This window comes from Mixophyes fleayi, chromosome 6, assembly GCF_038048845.1.
Source record: "Mixophyes fleayi isolate aMixFle1 chromosome 6, aMixFle1.hap1, whole genome shotgun sequence".
Classification (NCBI taxonomy): domain Eukaryota; kingdom Metazoa; phylum Chordata; class Amphibia; order Anura; family Limnodynastidae; genus Mixophyes; species Mixophyes fleayi.
The window spans coordinates 12619904-12638007 of NC_134407.1; the positions used below are offsets into that span (position 1 = coordinate 12619904).

Genomic DNA, 18104 nt, shown 5'->3' on the forward strand with positions numbered 1-18104 from the left:
AAGAGAGCTAGCGGGTATTATAGACAAAAAAAGTAAAAGATTACAACATTAGACCCATATCTTCAAAGATTTCTATGAGGATTTCCATAACCAACAAAAAATCTTCTCAACCCCCTTGGGTTCAGGCAATAAACCAGTACCCCTCCATCTTGAATTTGAAGATCCTCACATCGTCCCAGATCAAAATCTTTAATGAATGATGTCACTCCTGAAGAAATAAGAGAAGCTATTAAACAAGCAGCCAGTGAGAAAACATATGCGCTCCTTATCTAAATGGTCCCAATACCACATTCTTGCTGGTGATTACATCAGTCCAGATAGTTGGTAAATTCGGAGTGACAAAACTGTTTATCCTTTCAGCAGGACAAAAGCACTATTAAGAAACAAGAAGTCTTTTTGACTTCAATATGGTCTCAACATTTCTTGTGAGCCAAGAAATGGCTGCGCTGAAATATTCTTAAATGTCGCCAGGGGGGTTCTGTAGGTACCGCTAGATTCTGTTGTATATTTCCTGATAGCGCTTAGTAGGGCGCCCAGTCTCCTGGACTCATTCATTGAAGTTGTGCCGACCGCTGTCTGAAGACTTTGTGGGACTTCCTCCGCTACTGATCAGCCAAGTTGAACCAGAAATGCCGATCAGCTAGAGAGCCACTTTTCTCAAAAAGATACTCATAGATTAATTTAGGGTTGGGACATCGGTTTCAGTGAGTTATCTTTTATGGCAAAACAAATGGGTGCCCATTGTTTTTCTGCAGCTTTGCTCAGACTTCTCTCTACAGGGTGCCTGTTGCAATCCATGGACTTGGGCTGCCTTCAAATAACCAGATACCCAATCCAGAGGGAAATTGTTATCTGGAACCACCCCTCTGAGGACACACCACTGTGGGAACTGGAGCGGGCTTAGACGGGGGAGTTCTACCTTGTACTTTGGGCATTCTATCTAGAGGTTACAGCTTGCTACGAAACAAGTTTGATATCACCTTAACCAACCTGTCCCTTGTTTTTCACAAAATGTGGAGCATAACAACATGTACTTTTTATAGCCCTATTAATGTTCCCCAGCTCACCAGAGTGCAAATGCAGGGCCTGAGTCATTAAGGAAAGTAAGGCAAAAAAAGGAGTAAATGTTCTCCAGGACTACCATGTTACTATGCAAGGGGTGCAAATTAGTTTATTATTTTGCACATAAGTTGAATACTGGTTGTTTTTTTTTTATCTAGCACACAAATACTTGATAGCTTTATTTTTACACTGAAATTTAAAGATGATCTAGGACATGCCCTACCCCCAACTATAAATCTGTCCCACATTTTAAATTCACCTCCCCCTCCAATGCAGCATGGTTTTGCCCAGGTGCAAAGTTGCTCTTTTTTTATGCTTTTCTCTCCTTAATGACTTAGGTCCACACTGTCTAATTACATGTGGAGAAGGGGACATTGTAGCCATGCCTATATAGGAGACTTTTTCATTCTATGTTACACATGGTAAAAATGTGTTTGTTATTATTACAGTGATGCTTTTATGCATTATTCTCAAATTGAAGTCAGGCGAGTCATGGATAAGGATCGGTCGGGGTCCAGGATACAGGGGTGGTTCCAGGATACAGGGGTGGTTCCAGGATACAGGGGGGGTTCCAGGATACAGGGGAGAGGGCTGTAGCTGCATTCTTCCCCCACTTCCTTTTTCTACAGGATGTCCTGAGCAGCTGAGAACTAGTTCTTGGCAGAAAATGCTTACAAGGTAGTGTTAGCATTGGAGGTGTAACCCATACTTGCCTACTTTCGGCAAGTTCTGTCTGGGAGAGGGGCATGACTGGAGGGCGGGTGGGGTGCGGGCGCGGCCAAATTCGTCATTTTGGCCCCGCAACGTAAATGCCGTTTTGTTGCAGGGGCGGGGCCTAAATGACGCGATTCACCGCAGTTGCGGGAGACTTGCCTGCTCTGGCAAGTATGGTGTAACCCGCGCGCTAGGCTACCCCGGTCTCTACTCCCCCCCCATCCCCCTTCAAACCTCTTCATTGCTGTATGCACTGGTGCCATGCAGAGCAGCATTTAACAAAATACTTTCCATCTTTTCCACAGATCGGGACAAACCTGTCCCAATTGAGATGGCGACAAATCAGGACCGTCCAGGTTAAGTCAGGATGGTTGGGAGGGATGACATGGCAATTCAAGGGTGTTTTGGAGCGCTAGACAAGCCACTGTGGGCGAGGACGCGTCCCTCGTGACGTGTCTGCTCCCACAATGACGTAGGATTGGCCATGGGCTGATTTAGGAAAGGTAAATATTAGGAGATATGCCATGGAGAGTGGGTGCAGTGCACACAGCAATTGCAAGCTATTTTAGAGGAGACGAGTTGGAGGACAGTTTAATGCTTTGGAAGCGCAAGGCACGCGGCCAGTGTGACATGATCACGCCCCTATTCATACATGCTGCTGTGCTTATTATTAAATTTGAAGTTTTTTGAGCTATAAATACTCTTATTCAATAAATAATGAGTAACACAACTCATAGAATAAGAATGGACAATGAGAATTGCATTTGAAATACATAAAGATGGGATTTTATTATATAGCTGGTCAATATTTAAAAACAGGGACTCTTTAATTTCTACAGACAAATCTGGAAAATAAATTAGGGACATTAGGCAAATATGCCGGTTGCAAGATAGAAAATTGTTTTTGTACGCATGCCCGAACAAAGCATGTCCCCATCATAGGAGCCATTTTACAGGCAACGTCTGCTTAACATTCAACCAATTGTGGCCTTCTAGAAAATGGCCGTCACCGCACATCAGAGTTCCTGAAATGTTTTTCTCTCTGTAATCAGAAGGCTGCACCCAAGGGACGCCGCTGCTGTATAATAACAAAGTAGAGGGAGGGCCAGGAAGTTTACGGTTCATCCAATCATATTTTTAGCTGCTTCAGATGCACCAACACTAACCAATCACCCGCGAGTATTATACTGCCACGAGACTCTTCCAGCGACGGCAATTGCTGGGGGGCGGGACAACACGCAACCAATCAATAAGGTGAGGGCTGTGATTGGCTGTCGCGGGGAGTTTGAATGTTGCAGTTCAGGAGCCGGGCAGCAGTGTGAGAGTCTGTGGCCGCGGTGAGATCACTGAGAGCAGCTGTCACCGGGAGGTGTAACCAGTACAGGTATGTGTATGTGTATGTGTATGTGTATGTGTATGTGTATGTGTATGTGTATGTGTGTTCTGTGACTGTGCTCCCGGGCTGCCTGGTGCAGCGATTGGGGGATACGGTTGGAGGGCAGCAGAGTGTAGGGGGGATACGGTTGGAGGGCAGCAGAGTGTAGGGGGGATAAGGTTGGAGGGCAGCAGAGTGTAGGGGGGATACGGTTGGAGGGCAGCAGAGTGTAGGGGGGAATACGGTTGGAGGGCAGCAGAGTGTAGGGGGGGGGATACGGTTGGAGGGCAGCAGAGTGTAGGGGGGGATACGGTTGGAGGGCAACAGAGTGTAGGGGGGGATACGGTTGGAGGGCAGCAGAGTGTAGGGGGGGATACGGTTGGAGGGCAGCAGAGTGTAGGGGGGGATACGGTTGGAGGGCAGCAGAGTGTGTGGGGGGGATACGGTTAGAGGGCAGCAGAGTGTGTGGGGGGGATACGGTTAGAGGGCAGCAGAGTGTAGGGGGGGACACGGTTGGAGGGCAGCAGAGTGTGGGGGGGGATACGGTTGGAGGGCAGCAGAGTGGGGGGGGATACGGTTGGAGGGCAGCAGAGTGTGGGGGGGATACGGTTGGAGGGCAGCAGAGTGTGGGGGGGATACGGTTGGAGGGCAGCAGAGTGTGGGGGGGATACGGTTGGAGGGCAGCAGAGTGTGGGGGGGGATACGGTTGGAGGGCAGCAGAGTGTGGGGGGGGATACGGTTGGAGGGCAGCAGAATGTGGGGGGGGTACGGTTAGAGGGCAGCAGAGTGTAGGGGGGGACGACACGGTTGGAGAGCAGCAGAGTGTAGGGGGGGGGGGATACGGTTGGAGGGCGGCAGAGTGTAGGGGGAGGATACGGTTGGAGGGCGGCAGAGTGTAGGGGGGGATACGGTTGGAGGGCGGCAGCGTGTAGGGTGGGGATACGGTTGGAGGGCGGCAGAGTGCAGGGGTGGGGGATACGGTTGGAGGGCAGTAGGGGGAGATACGGGTCCAGGTGAGCTGGGGCAGGGGGTGTAGAGGTAAGTGTGGTGAATGCAGGTGGCATCAGGCCTTGCCTATGGATGCATTAAATACATTCAGTGCTTTCTATATATAAGCTGTATATCTGTCATTAGACAGTTGCACTTTACTACAATGTTATTTAATTCCCTTAACACATGATTCAGAAGTGGCTGTTTGTGTTTTCCTGATCTGTATAATGAGCTCTTTCCCTCCACTCTTCATAGTTGGTATCTTTGCTAACATGGGAATAACAGAGTCCAGAGAGCAGGTGACTCCGTCACGTCCTCTACGAATCCTCCGCCTGTCACATATGAGTGACCCGCGCTCTCCTACAGTTGGAATCACGAGGACGCCTATTGAGGTGGGTTTAACAATCTCCAATTAATCGGGAATTCACCAAACTACATTTATTTAAGTCTAATTTGGAATTCTGTAAGTCTTGTATGATCACAGAATATTCCTCATCTGTTGTCTGGAGTTCCCCGTTTTGGTGGGTCCGCAGACAACCCTGTTCTGGTGGCGTATTCCCCGCTCCTGGCTAGGTGCGCTTTTTTCTTTTTTTTTTTTTCATACAGGTAGTGGTTTTATCAGATTAACCCTATGTATCTAAAATAATCTGTGATAATGTATAATTTATGCTAATGTAACTCCATCCCAAAGAGTTCCGTTATCTATAATACTATAAAGAGACTGACTTTTGTGGTCGGATGAGCTGCTAGACTCTATATATGGATTAATGTGTCTTTTACGTCTGTACTAATTTGTCCTGTTTCTATAGGTCGGGAATTCCTCGCGGCTCACGCCATTGGCTGTACAAGAAGTCGTAGAGGACACAGCCGTAAGTGATCCACGTTCCCCTACACAAGGGATTGTACGCACACCCCTACGGCAATCTTTTCAGGGTAAGTGCCATGCTAAATTTATTTACCTCCTTAACTGCTTTTTACTGTGAGTGACATTAGCTTTGCACTCTAACGCACCTGGTGTTGGGGCTACACACAGATGGTTATCAATGGTTAGAATCATTTTTGTAGAGTGCCTCTTTCAGTCACTGAAATAAATACAAAAATATGGGTTAGAGTGCCTCCTAATTATGTTCTCCTTTCAGTTTCCTTGAACCTTTTGGCCAAGCAGCTCAGTGAGGTGTTTGTAGCAGAGGATTCTGGGATTGAGGGAAGCCCTGTCAATGACGTAGATGCTCCAGTTGCCATTGATGAACACCAATCAGTGAGCGAGGAGACCCCTGTACCTGCCCCTGGTGTCAAGGAGCCAGAAGCAGCAGAGGAACCAGCGATTTTCCCATTTGTCCCACCTGAGGCAGCCGTAGAGCTGACTCCACCTGTTCTGCAGAAACAGATTCCACGGGGCAAGTCCCCAAGTGCAGCAGGTGAGGCTGTGGACAAGACATTAGCCATATGTATGCTTCGTGGTATGCAGAATTTGGTGGCAAAAAAAGAGCTGCAGGTCTGTTTACCCTGCCCTTATTTGGGGATAGGTGGCTATGAATGGTCTGGAATCCCTACAGGGTGACTGTGCATGTCAGACAACTTATGTGTCCCCACTCTCGTAGGTGCGAAGAAAGTACGACATCGCAACAAGAAAACGCTGATCTCTGCTGCTCCTGGTCGTTCGCCACTAAAAATCTTACAGGAGGACAACTCCCCCAGCACCAACATGCAAAACAGACAGGTAAATATCATCTTTCACAATTCTAACCCTATTGTGGAGTACTTTGGCGCTTACCCCTAATGGTTGGTTAGATGCAGTCTGTAGTAGTCATCTCATATGCCCAGCTCCCACTACTGTACTGTGGGTAACAGTGGGCATTTGGCGTAGCGAGCAGGCATTTCCACAAGATTACTACATTTTATGTCAAGCACAAAAAATAAATTTATATGTACAGGAATGACCAAGTGTAGTAATCTTGTGGAAATGCCTGCTCGCTACGCCAAATGCGTAGCGAGATCAAAATGATCTTTGAGAGGGGCTGTCTTTGTCAGAGTTTAGAGCACTACAGAGTGTTTAACCATTGGTTAGAGATGGGATAGGGGTTATTTAAAAAGTAGCATTGCTTTTCAGAGACCAGTACTGGGCCATTTTGCACCTTTTGATCAGGGGATGATGCAGCTTTTAAGTTTATTAGTAACGGAGTGGGTTCTGGTTCTGTTGGGGTAGTTCAGATGACATCTACAGACCTGCTCACTCTCCCCAATCCCGTTGCAGCTGAAGATCTCCTTCCAGTCCGAGCCATCGTCTCTGGGGAACGTGAAGATTTTGCATAGCAGTTGGGAGATGTCGCACAACAAGGAGAACGCACTGTACGGCCAGAGTGAAAGCTGAACTCATTCCCAAGTTATAGAGGATATATAAACGTTTTATATAATCTAGAGGGTGTCTGAGAGGGTATATCCTGCACGCCCCTTATACATGCTGCTAAGTGCAGGACTCTCATGCACTACTGTAAATATCTCTGCCTCTTTCTGTCTGTGAATTTCAATGTTGGACAAATAATAAACCTGATTTTACTACAGATGTGTTTTTATATCGTACGGATAGAGTGGCTGTGGTGGGATGTAGAGTATGTATTTATTTTCGTGGTGTCTCATCCATACCTGCCCTGTGTCGTCATGGGCGGCAGTCAGTGTGTTTTATTCATTCAATAGATGTGAGTAAACTAGTTTCCCATGTTGCTGCAGTCATGCTCTATTCTGCTTTCCTCCTCCAAGCTGGAGGACTAAAATGGCTTCGCCTTGAAGCAGCGTTGACTATCCTGTGACACTTCAGGTGTTGTGAAACTACAAGTCCCAGCATGCATTGCCAATATATAGCAGCTTACTGCTGGAAGGGTATGCTGGGACTTGTAGTTTCACAACACCTGCAGTGTCATAGGTTAGCCAACACTGACTTAAAGCATTTGTTCATAACCTGTGGGACGTTGTTTGCAGGCTAAATATAGGGAGCTCCAGGACACATGTTTTACAGTAGCACTCCTGTCCCAGGTCCCTCTGGATTGGTTTTGTTGAGGGGGTGGGACCAGTTCCCAACGCTGTGGCCGCAGAGAGACCTGGCCATTTGTTGGTGTGGTCGAGCTGGCAGCAAATCGGAAATAATGAGCTGCAATCTAATTTGCTGGCAGCCTAATTTCACTAATGAGACAGAATCAAAATCTTATCCAAGTTTTGCTGCCTGGGCGCCCCCTCCCCACAGGACAGGTCAGTAATATGCAGAGGATGTCTGATACAGGAGGGGGAAGTGTTGCTGTGTGTGGTTGGGGAGGGTACTACAGAGGTGAGGGGGGGCACAGATTGTCTTACTGTGGGGGAGGCCGTCCATGCTGACGTGTGATGTGACCAGTTGTACATGCAACAATTTTCCATCACGTTATTTTTGTTGTCCCTTTTAAATGATAACAAGGTTGTTCATCCCTGACACAAAGGGTGCAAGCAGCAGTTTCCTTGGCCAAGTGTCCACTTGATTGATTAAGCCCAAGTCTGCTCGTACTTCGCCATCTCCACGTGCTGTGACCAGCTTGGCCATATGTCTGCTGCTGCGTGGTAAACCAACTGCTAGACCAGACACTGGTGCGAGTACGGCATCAAACAATGGCCGTCACAGGGTGACCGTATTATTCCATATCCACTGATTTGGATGAGATTTTATTTAATAGACCGCTCGCCCCTAGGGCCACATCCTCTACAATGTCAGCTTAGTTAGATTAGAAATCAGCTGACATCACCTTTGCACATACAACAGAATTCTATAACACTTTATCAGAATGTTGTAACAATTACCCAGGAAAGCCACGGAAATGCTTTTATTTCAGGTGAGCAATATACCCTGTTGTATGTATAAATGGTGGGTTGTGGGTGTTTAAAGGCATTGCACTCAACAGTAAAAACCTAATGCCTTAAACATCTAATATGATGTATTTGTTCTGTGTCTCATTAGGACTAATGAGTTTGTATTACACCCCTTTAAAATTGCACGATTTCCCTGGTATTTCAGAATAATCCACAGCTCACAGTCACTTATGTGAGCAGCAGCTACTTACAGATCAATGATCTCTATATCTGTATGATTTCCAGAGAAGGTCCCTCAGGTCACAATCTGTTTTCAACACGTTTTTAACAAATGCTTTGATTTTAAATTTATCTGAATGAGCCTTTAATGTTTGATCTACATGGAGTCTTCTAAGGAGTGAATTTAAGGCTAGATTTACTAAACTGCGGGTTTGAGAAAGTTGGAGATGTTGCCTATTGCAGCCAATCAGATTCTGTCATTTGTAGAATGTACTAAATGCATAACTAGAATCTGATTGGTTGCTATAGGCAACATCTCCACTTTTTCAAACCTGCCGTTTAGTAAGTAAACCCCATAGTCTCAGCTGGATCTATTGTGATGGGCTCAGGGCGAGTGGTGCTGTGTGTTTGAGCTACAAAAAAAATATTGGATGGGGCTCGATGAGCTAAATTAAAATACAAAGTTATACTTGCCAGGTACACATCATGTTCCATGATCACAGATGCCTGTAATGAGGACAAGCAGCTGTCAATGCCCCAAATGAGGGAGTTCACCAGGCAGACAGAATCATCATCAATTTCCTAAAACTCCACCCTACACTACATTTTTTAACTTGGGGTGGAGTTGATGCAGGTCAAAAAGCTGAAAGTGCAATCTTTGGAGCTACTGGGACATCACTGGCCCTGCCTGTCTAAACCAATCAATCCACATAGTACATTGCTGCAGAGTATGTATCACAAGCTGTCAGTCACTCATTGTCTGCTCTGATAGAGAAGCACCTGCCATGGAAAGCCCCTGCAGAAGAGTGAAGGAGAGTACAAAGGACGTGTACAACCAAGTATAAAACACTCCAGTTATTTCAAATAGTTTAATAAACTCCGTAATACACAGCCTTTGTATATTAATTGCCAAATAGTGGCTTTATTTATACTTTGAAAATAAAATTACTCTAAATGGCTGGTGGTCCTAATCTTGTGTCTACTATGCTGGCAGGTGCAGGTTTTGATTAGTCAGAAATTACCAAATTGTCCGACCAACGTACCACGTGTCAATCAATCTTAATGATCAAAACTTGATTTTATATAATCTGTTAGAATGACAGGTGCTGAATGTTCGTTGATCCCCTCTGGTCATCGGTTGACCCAGACGTGTGATATCTGTTAATTTTCTACTTTAATCCTGTCGTCATTTTTTACTTTTTTTCATTATACGCTTACTTTGCGTTTCCCTGCTGTGGTTACTTTATGTCATCTAGGAACTACAAAGGTTTTTTCCTATTTCCGTCTCGATTTCTGGAAAAAACATTTTTGTTTTTTTTACCGATTTTGAGGACGCTTTTGCCTGACAAAATACAGAGTGGTGCGACTCAGTGCCCCTCTCTGAAGGATGCCAAATTAACTCTTTAGCTGCCATGACCTAAAATAGATTTTATTTTCCTCTTTCTATAAAACACAAAACGTATTTGAAAAAGTGACAGTAAAGGGAGGGGGGGTTAGTAAAATAAATAAAATAGATATGCACACAGGTGTCAAAGATAGCGGCTTCTGCAGGCGGAGTATAGAGGTGAGCCGTGGTGGGGAGGTATGGCTAAGGGGCTAGTGGACGTACTGGTTCTGGAGAGGGGCTCTAGAAGACACAATGAAGGAGAGGGGACAGTGATTCTGGCCAGCTGATCCGTCTTAGATTCGGATATCCGGAGGCGATGGTTTGTCTGTTCCACTGCTCGGTGATTCCCGGTCGGTGCTTGGCATTAGAGTGTCGTGGTTCTGTGTCAGTCAGATAAGAGGTTAATGAAGGTACATCTAGGGGCAATCAATAAACAGGGGGTGGAAAAGGTGAGTTTAGGGGGCAAGTGTCTCCGCTGCATTACGTATCTCATAAGAACTCAGTTCCAGATCTTGAGGAAGCTGTCCCAGGATCCTGTCGCTACTGCCATCCCGTCTATGGTGACACCGAGGCAGCTGACACGATTGTCGTGGCCGGAGAGGACACCTGAGAAAGCACAATTCAGTGACGGTTACAGGCGGACACTTAATGATAGATTTAAAAAGTCCCCTCCTGTGAGTGCAGAACACCAAATACTATTTCAACTAAAGACACTTGTGAAAGAGACTGAACTAATAAGAGGGTAATTCAATTCTGTGCAAATTCCCGTAGGAGCTTCCAACACATGTTGTGCGCACTCTAACGCTACCAGAAACATCGCTGGTTGAGGTGTAAGGAAAATCAACAATGTTTCGGGCACCGTACAGCCCCTGAGGCTCAGACAGGACAGCGAATAGAACTAAATCAGCCACACAGAATGCATCACAGAAAGATTCGGGCTCCCTCTTTATTTGAAAGCTGGGGTAGTAATTATACTTCCCAAAAATGGAAACATTTAAACTATATATTTTTTTTTAACAACCTTGTCTACCATGAAATATCTTAACAACATTGCTTTCTCTCCTCATTTTCTTCTGTGATTTTCAGTCATGTCTCTATATCATCAGGCAGCATTGTTCATTGTCGCTGCCCTTAGATATGTCTCTAAGCAGCGCCCTCCATACATCTGTATGTAATACGGAGCAGTGGTGCCGGATTGCAGGGCAATGGAGAAAAAAAAAAGGAGAACTCCTAAAGATAAAAAAAACATGGCTGAAAAGCACAGAGGAAGGATAAAGTTGATGCAATGCATTTAGTACAAGTTGAAGGAGGGAAAAAACAAAAACCATTTAGATCAGCACGTGAATAATCCTGTAATATGAAGCCTCGAAATTTCTACTCATTCTTAGGGATTTGCTTGAAGAAAGATTGTTAAACCAGATCAGTCAGACTTTATATCTTTAAAGACCAATGTATATAACCTGTTGCGATCTACATACAGGGCCCGATTCATGTCTGGACGTCAGTCCCTTTGCGCGCCGTATCTTGCACGGTGGCGTAGTGGTTAGCACTTCTGCCTCACAGCGCTGGGATCATGAGTTCAATTCATGGCCTTATCTGTGTGCAGTTTGTATGTTCTCCCCCTGTTTGCGTGGGTTTCCTCCGGGTGCTCCGGTTTCATCCCACGCTCAAAAAACATACTGGTAGGTTAATTGGCGGTTAACAAATTGACCCTAGTCTGTGTGGATTAGGGAATTTAGACTGTAAGCCCCAATGGGGCAGGGACTGATGTGAGTGAGTTCTCTGTACAGCGCTGCGGAATCAGTGGCGCTATATAAATAAATGGTGATGATGATGATATAGCTCTGCGTATGCTCAGAAACATACGTTATGCCAATAATCACAAAGGACATAACTGCCTACGAATTAAAGGGTGGGAAGGAGTGGACAACGTACAAAAAGAGCATTCAGACACAGCTGCGCCAATCTGTTATTTTTAGCCGTATCATTTGCACCAGCTTCAGGCCAGTGATAGTGATGACTACACGTATGCGCACCACGCGGTAGCACAGAACGTGTGTATGCCAATAAGACAGAATAGAAAAAGGCATTGTATGTACAGTACGCATTAAGAACACCCCAATTTATGTATTTAATGTAAAAACAATATTTGTTTTTAAAACATTTTTACATATAATTATAGTATTATGAGTTGTTTACAGATTTTATTTTTATTTTGTGTTTGCATACGTTCTGATGGGACTTTATAATGCACATATGCATGTGTGTATTGTGGACGGTGTTCTGTCTGTATATGAGCAGTAACGTATAGCAGAGCGGACGTATACCCAGATGGAAACGTTTATAGAAATTCGCTTAGATTTAAATACAGTCGGAACTATGCGCAAGTTCCGCGCTCGTTTATCTGGTGCTATCAATAAATAGTTTCTAAGTAAACAGCCACTAGATACGACATACAATCAATAAGATATGTCCTTATATTCAATCCCACTTGCTGTCACGTACGGACCCCCCTCCTTTTACATGCAGCGTAGCTTCAATCATTCATCCAGTTACAAGTATGTGAGCCGTCTTCTAGTATTTCTTTCAGGGCAGCGTAATGTGGAGGAGGTTGGAGGATAGAAACCTTCCCATGACCTAATATTTGTACCGGCTAATGGAGAATGGGCTGTGGGAGGGGGGCGAATATCTACAGATTTCACTATAATAAGGTCCCATTAGCAGTGTACTCAGCCACTGATTGGTCCCTCAATGCCCCGGGTACATGTCTAGGTTGCCTTATAATATTGCAGTCACTTCATTGCTTATTTGCCTTTTGTTAAAAGCAATATATGTTTAGTACACATTTCATATAGAAACAGTGAACTAAGAGTAGAAATAAAACTCTAAAAGACTAATCAGGGTCACATAGAAGGAATAAGGCCACTAACGTAGGAATAGTTGATCTACGTTGCTGCGAGTGATCTGGCTTCTCCATGAAGAAAATATATTTGAGAAATGAGCCCCCCCAACTAGCAGACCTGCAGGACGACAAACTCCTCTGTGCCATCCTATGATCGGCCAGGTATCACTGGAGTTCTCCCCAAAATAAAACTCACCAACTCTTTCCCCCTTCAGTGAGTCCCACAAGTTGCAGTTGAAGTCATCGTATCCGGCGAGGAGGAGGCGGCCGCTGCGGGAGAACGCCACCGAGGTGATGCCGCAGATGATGTTGTCCTGGGAGTAGACGCTGATCTCTTGGTCGGCGCGCAAGTCAAACAGGCGGCAAGTGGCGTCGTCAGAGCCCGTACATATCGCCTGCCCGCTGGGGAAGAACTGTGTGCGGGGAACACAAGACATATACATTATACACACTTCAATTCTGTGTAAACCCAACGGTCTCTGCCCTTAACCACCAGGGGCCTGATTCATTAAGGATCTTAACTTAAGAAACTTCTTATTTCAGTCTCCTGGACAAAACCATGTTACAATGCAAGGGGTGAAAATTTGTATTCTGTTTTGCACAAGTTAAATACTGACTGTTTTTTCATGTAGCACACAAATACTTGATAGCTTATTTATACACTGAAATTTAAAGTTGATATTTGTGTGCTACATGAAAAAACAGTCAGTATTTAACTTGCATTGTAACATGGTTTTGTCCAGGAGACTGAAATAAGAAGTTTCTTAAGTTAAGATCCTTTATGAATCAGGGCCCAGGAGTGTGCCGAGAACGACTACAGCCTGGCTGTATGAAGACGCTGGCCTTATAGGCACGCATCCTAACGGGCATCTATACAACAGGCTTATCTGTGGCCCTCAAACACTTCTGGGATTTTTAATATACCCTCCCAAATGTCCCTATTCGTGCCCTGAACATCCTCAGCAACATTCAAAGGTGTCATGGCCAAGTCCAGTTTCGAAAGTTCAGTCAACCCAAATGCCGGATGGTATGTTTTTAATGAAATGCAATTCCACCCTTGTAAACTGGTCTATATTATCGGTTATACGGTATTGGCTAGTAATTAGCAGCCCTAGCTGTTCCAATAATGGTGTCAGGTGGGTTTTAGCTAAATTTGGTTTAAAAATGTAACACATGGTGCGTATAAACTACAAATGGAATAAATTAGCCTATACTGGAGGTCAGAAATAGAGTCGACCCTGAGATTGTACTCATCACATGTAGCGCTTGTGTGCGTCAATCATTTTATCACATTGCTGGGAACGTGTCTGGAAATCCGCTTCTCCACTGAGGAGCAAAACGGATACAAATTCAAAGTACTGGATGGGACCCAAAGACCATCACCGAGATCCTTTTGCGGAGCAGAACGTCCCTAAAAAAAGTGACCTTGTCATTTGTTTACCTCGTTACAATAATCTCACTCTGCAAAATCAAATCTCGTTTCTGTACCGCTGTGCAAAATGAGGCACTCCTCACCTCGTACCTCAGTAGGAACACCTTCACTAAGCCCAGCTCCTGCCCTCTGCCAGTGCTCCACAAATGCCGCCATCTTGTGCAAATCTGGGTGTGCGGTACAATTGCTGCTTTTGCATTGCAGAGTGGCTGCTTTTCTTAAAGGACTTCCAATGAATTTGAGAAATGGGAATATAGTTATATTAAATAAAGTATTATGTATTCCAGAGAAGCCGAGGAAAGTGCCCCGACTGTGGAACTGGTACAGTCTTCTAGATGTCAGACCCCCAAATGCAGCCGTTACCCCTCTCCCGGTACTCACACATATGGCATTGATGTCGGACTCGTGCCCAGTGAACGTCTGTCTACATTCTCCTTCCCGCACATCCCACAGCTTGGCCGAAGCGTCACATGCCCCGGAGACGAAGAGGTTGAAGTCCGGAGACACGGCCAGGCTCATGCAGTCTCCTGTGTGACCCACGAACACCGTCTTCTGCTGACCGGTTTCTATGTCCCACAGAGCGCTGAGAAGAGAGCACAGAAGTGACCGGTGTGTTTATACGCGCTTCATAAAGTCTGTGTTCCTGAATTATAGTGTGTGCAAGAATAAGTAATGGGAACCTTGCACACAGAACAATGCTCTACAACAACACCGTGTACACCTGGGAGGAGGGATACCTGTGCCGTGAGATTAGCACTGGCTGCGACAATATAAACCGTGCTCACCACCGGAACATCCGGCGACACCTCGCATCAATGTTTGGAATGTCCGCTCATTTTTTGGTGCTGGGGAAAAATGACCGGACATTCCGAACATAACTGCTGGCAACGGTGGAGATTCCGTCGCCGTTGATGTGGCACGCCGGCATCACCGCTGTGTTCAGCTGTGCACATTGCCCACAACTGAATCCCCCCTATGAATGCATTTAGTCTGGTAATCTGAATGCTGCTGTGCAAACTGTTACTGTATGTGACCGGTTTCTACCCGCAGCCTCATACAGGGGCCCTGGTTATATCCCCAGGGAGATTCCTCCAGAGGCCCTGGAAATTGGGAGTCACATGAGAGATCTAGCCAACAGCTATTTGACAACAATCATCATTTTGCTAAACATTAACCTAGGCTGTTATTTGTTAATTAAACTGCTCACGTTAATCGTGCACTTTGTAGCTACGTTTAGGTCTTGTGCACGCGGCCTCTTGAATCAATGTGATGGACTCTGCAATCAGACGTCTGCACACAAGCCCAGTTATATACAGAAAGGCCAAATTATTTTGCAGTTATAACTAACAATATTTTAAATAAGTTTTTGCTGCGATTTTGTTCGCAAAATTATAATAAAAAAGGTCCTGGTTCTCCTTACCAAGTTGTGTCTCCGGAGCTGGTCACAATCTGGTTGTCATCCAGGAATCTACAGCAGGAAAGGTAACCTGAGGATCGAAGAAAGACGAAGAATAATTACTGTGTATTATTCACAATACAATTATACGGGGGTCTGACCGTTTAGGCTACACTTTTCTGAAAAATACATATATACGAATTGGAAGATTACAAGAACTAGGAAAGATACAGAAGATACAAGGAAAATGGGTCCTGGCCTGCAAAGCTTACAATCTATGAAAATCAATGTGCAGTAAATGTAAAAGCAGTTATCTGCGTCAGTCTAACAGACAAAGTTCGTTCATTAAACTTTTCTTTTTAGCTAATTTCAGTCTTAGGCAGCAAAGCAGTTGTGACACGCAAGTCAATAATATGTGTTTCAAATGAAAATACCTGTTGGTGCTTCCAGGACTGATCAGAGATTATGCACAATATGGGCGAGGTGTGGTGAGAAACCCCCTTTGCACCTTGATCTGCATGGATGCAGCTAGATATCTGCCATAGTACATTGGATCACAAAGCAAAATGGCGGAATTTGCGGAGGAGCGTTCTTGCCAAGTATGTAGTAGGCACGGCAGAATGTGTAAAAATGAGATTTCATTTTGTGGAGTGGGATACATAATAAAAGGGCTGAGGGGGAATAGTTTAAGTGGCGATCGCTACCAATTTGCAGTGCGCTTCGTAAAACAGGTCCACAATATTCAATCTTACGTCCACAACGTAACCATCAGCTTTATTCCAGAACAACAATAGACCATGGAACAGATAGCAACACATATGAACACTGGTAAATTCATACAGCACACGTCTGTGTCTGACGTTACACAGACACTGGGGGTACAGTTGGTAACCCTGTTATTAGCTATGTGATCTGGAGGAGAGGAGACACCCCTGAGGCCTATTCTTTAAAGGAGAACCCACAACTTAATACTGCTGTGCACACATAATATAAATCAGGGATTGCGGGTCCCTGTACAGCAACTTCTTAGGACCCCTTCCACAGCTGCCAAAGGGGGCCTGACCATACCAGGTTGTCGGCTCCTCCCACTACGCAGACAGGTTCGGTCCCCCATACTTTGTACCTGCCCCTCCCCCCACACTCCTAGCTAGATGTATTTATATATTTTGTAGATATTACAAGGTAATTTACAAATGTGCAAAACCAGTGACTCCTGTAGTGCATGTACCACTTGCCCCTATAATTATGTGAATGCTCCGATTTACAGGGAACAACATGGATTTGAGGACCAAGATGGTGTTGTCGGCAGGGTGAAAGATTTTGCATCTTCTGGTGGAAGGAGCTGGGCAGATTTGAGGAGCTCCTTGCTGAATGTACGTAGTTTTGCAATCTAACTAAAAATTAGATTAGTATTGTGGGATAAGACTATTTAAATCACATTGAAGGGTGGAGACGGTCTGTTTAGAGGGCGTTCTCTATATTACAGTGGGACACTCAGCTTTATTCTCCCCTCAGAAAATTTGAGTTCTCCACATTCACCCAAATAGTGGAAACCAGGCATTGGTCTATAATGTAATGGAGAACGATTGGCAGTTTTCAGACACGATTTATAGAAGAAAAAGCTTTTCTAGATGCTTTTATAGACTAAAAATACACAGAAAAGAAGTGACATCAAAAAGAGTCTCTATATCCGCTCACCCTCATCATTAAGTTTAACACATAAATGAAGCTAAAACATTATCGTAGAAGAACATAGAAAAGTTTAAATTAATAAATGAAGGGGTGGCCCCTGAGGTCCTAAATTGGTAGCAGGAGGGATTTGAAGTCACATTTTCACGCTTCATCATGTTTATTGAGTCAGACCTGCAATGCCATATATTAGGCAAGATTGACTTTCATAGAACAGATCCAAATACCCAGATTTGAGCACCTATGGATCCACTACATAGAAAAGAGCATTTTCACACGTGGCCTGCACATCCACGTTTAGCAGGTTTGTAAATGATCTCTTATCGTCTCTTCTTTTCAGTGCAGATTTTTAATTAAATGGTCTGTTTAGGAATCTAGCGCCACCTGCAGGCTTTACAAGATACTGCCATCACTACCATTCCACCAAACGCTTATTTCTTCTTACATAACTTTTACTATAACACAACACCCAACCACGGGATGTCCATGTTTTACAGCAACAGAAAGGCTGAAGAAATTGTCAGAATTATTACATGTTCATTCAGGCCGGTAAAGTTGTCTGCACGGTCACATCCAAATTCATATAACAATGCTTTCCATAGTATGCGGGCAGAAACTGACCTGAGTGGCCCACAAGCTCCCTGCTGACCCTGACGTTGCCCTCGCGTGTCTTCAAATTGTATATGGAGCACATGTTGTCCAATCCGCCACATGCAACAAAATTTCCGGATGGTGCATAGGAGCAGGTCATCACCCAGGAGGAGCGTAAAGGAATAGCATGAACCTAGAGGAAAGTTGAATCAATTATTTTAGGGTGAAGATGACAATGTCCCTATAGAATTAACTTGGTGAAGGAGCAGGGCCAGCGCGGACGGAGGCCCGGGGGAGCAGGGCCAGCGCGGACGGAGGCCCGGGGGAGCAGGGCCAGCGCGGACGGAGGCCATGGGGAGCAGGGCCAGCGCGGACGGAGGCCCGGGGGAGCAGGGCCAGCGCGGACGGAGGCCCGGGGGAGCAGGGCCAGCGCGGACGGAGGCCCGGGGGAGCAGGGCCAGCGCGGACGGAGGCCCGGGGGAGCAGGGCCAGCGCGGACGGAGGCCCGGGGGAGCA

At 45.3% G+C, this 18104-nt stretch overlaps 2 protein-coding genes across 3 annotated transcripts in view; one reads left to right on the forward strand and one right to left on the reverse strand.

Annotated features, from left to right (window-relative positions):
- Positions 1-2853: 2853 nt before the first annotated feature.
- On the forward strand, positions 2854-6702 carry CDCA3 (cell division cycle associated 3). Its single transcript, XM_075215126.1, has 6 exons — positions 2854-3160; positions 4397-4533; positions 4951-5074; positions 5281-5559; positions 5743-5861; positions 6396-6702. The coding sequence occupies exons 2-6, from the start codon at positions 4414-4416 to the stop codon at positions 6510-6512; spliced, it is 759 nt and encodes a 252-aa protein (XP_075071227.1). The 5' UTR covers positions 2854-3160; positions 4397-4413; the 3' UTR covers positions 6513-6702.
- Positions 6703-9599: 2897 nt separating this feature from the next.
- The window catches only part of GNB3 (G protein subunit beta 3), a 28317-nt gene continuing 19812 nt past the window's right edge, over positions 9600-18104 (reverse strand). For both annotated transcript variants that reach the window (XM_075215822.1, XM_075215823.1), the window contains exons 6-10: positions 17619-17781; positions 15333-15399; positions 14294-14495; positions 12677-12893; positions 9600-10184 (exon numbers count right to left, since the gene is read on the reverse strand). In XM_075215822.1, the coding sequence (XP_075071923.1) occupies positions 10078-10184; positions 12677-12893; positions 14294-14495; positions 15333-15399; positions 17619-17781 (756 nt within the window). In that variant the 3' untranslated portion in view covers positions 9600-10077. The remainder of the gene's footprint in view (positions 10185-12676; positions 12894-14293; positions 14496-15332; positions 15400-17618; positions 17782-18104) is intronic.

What these genes read in the sequence shown, in the direction of transcription:
- CDCA3 (XM_075215126.1), top strand. Translation starts at nt 4,414, where the DNA reads ATGGGAATAACAGAGTCCAGAGAGCAGGTGACTCCGTCACGTCCTCTA. An exon ending in CCTACGGCAATCTTTTCAGG is followed by an intron (nt 5,075 to 5,280) that starts GTAAGTGCCATG and finishes TTCTCCTTTCAG; the next exon opens with TTTCCTTGAACCTTTTGGCC. An exon ending in CCAACATGCAAAACAGACAG is followed by an intron (nt 5,862 to 6,395) that starts GTAAATATCATC and finishes ATCCCGTTGCAG; the next exon opens with CTGAAGATCTCCTTCCAGTC.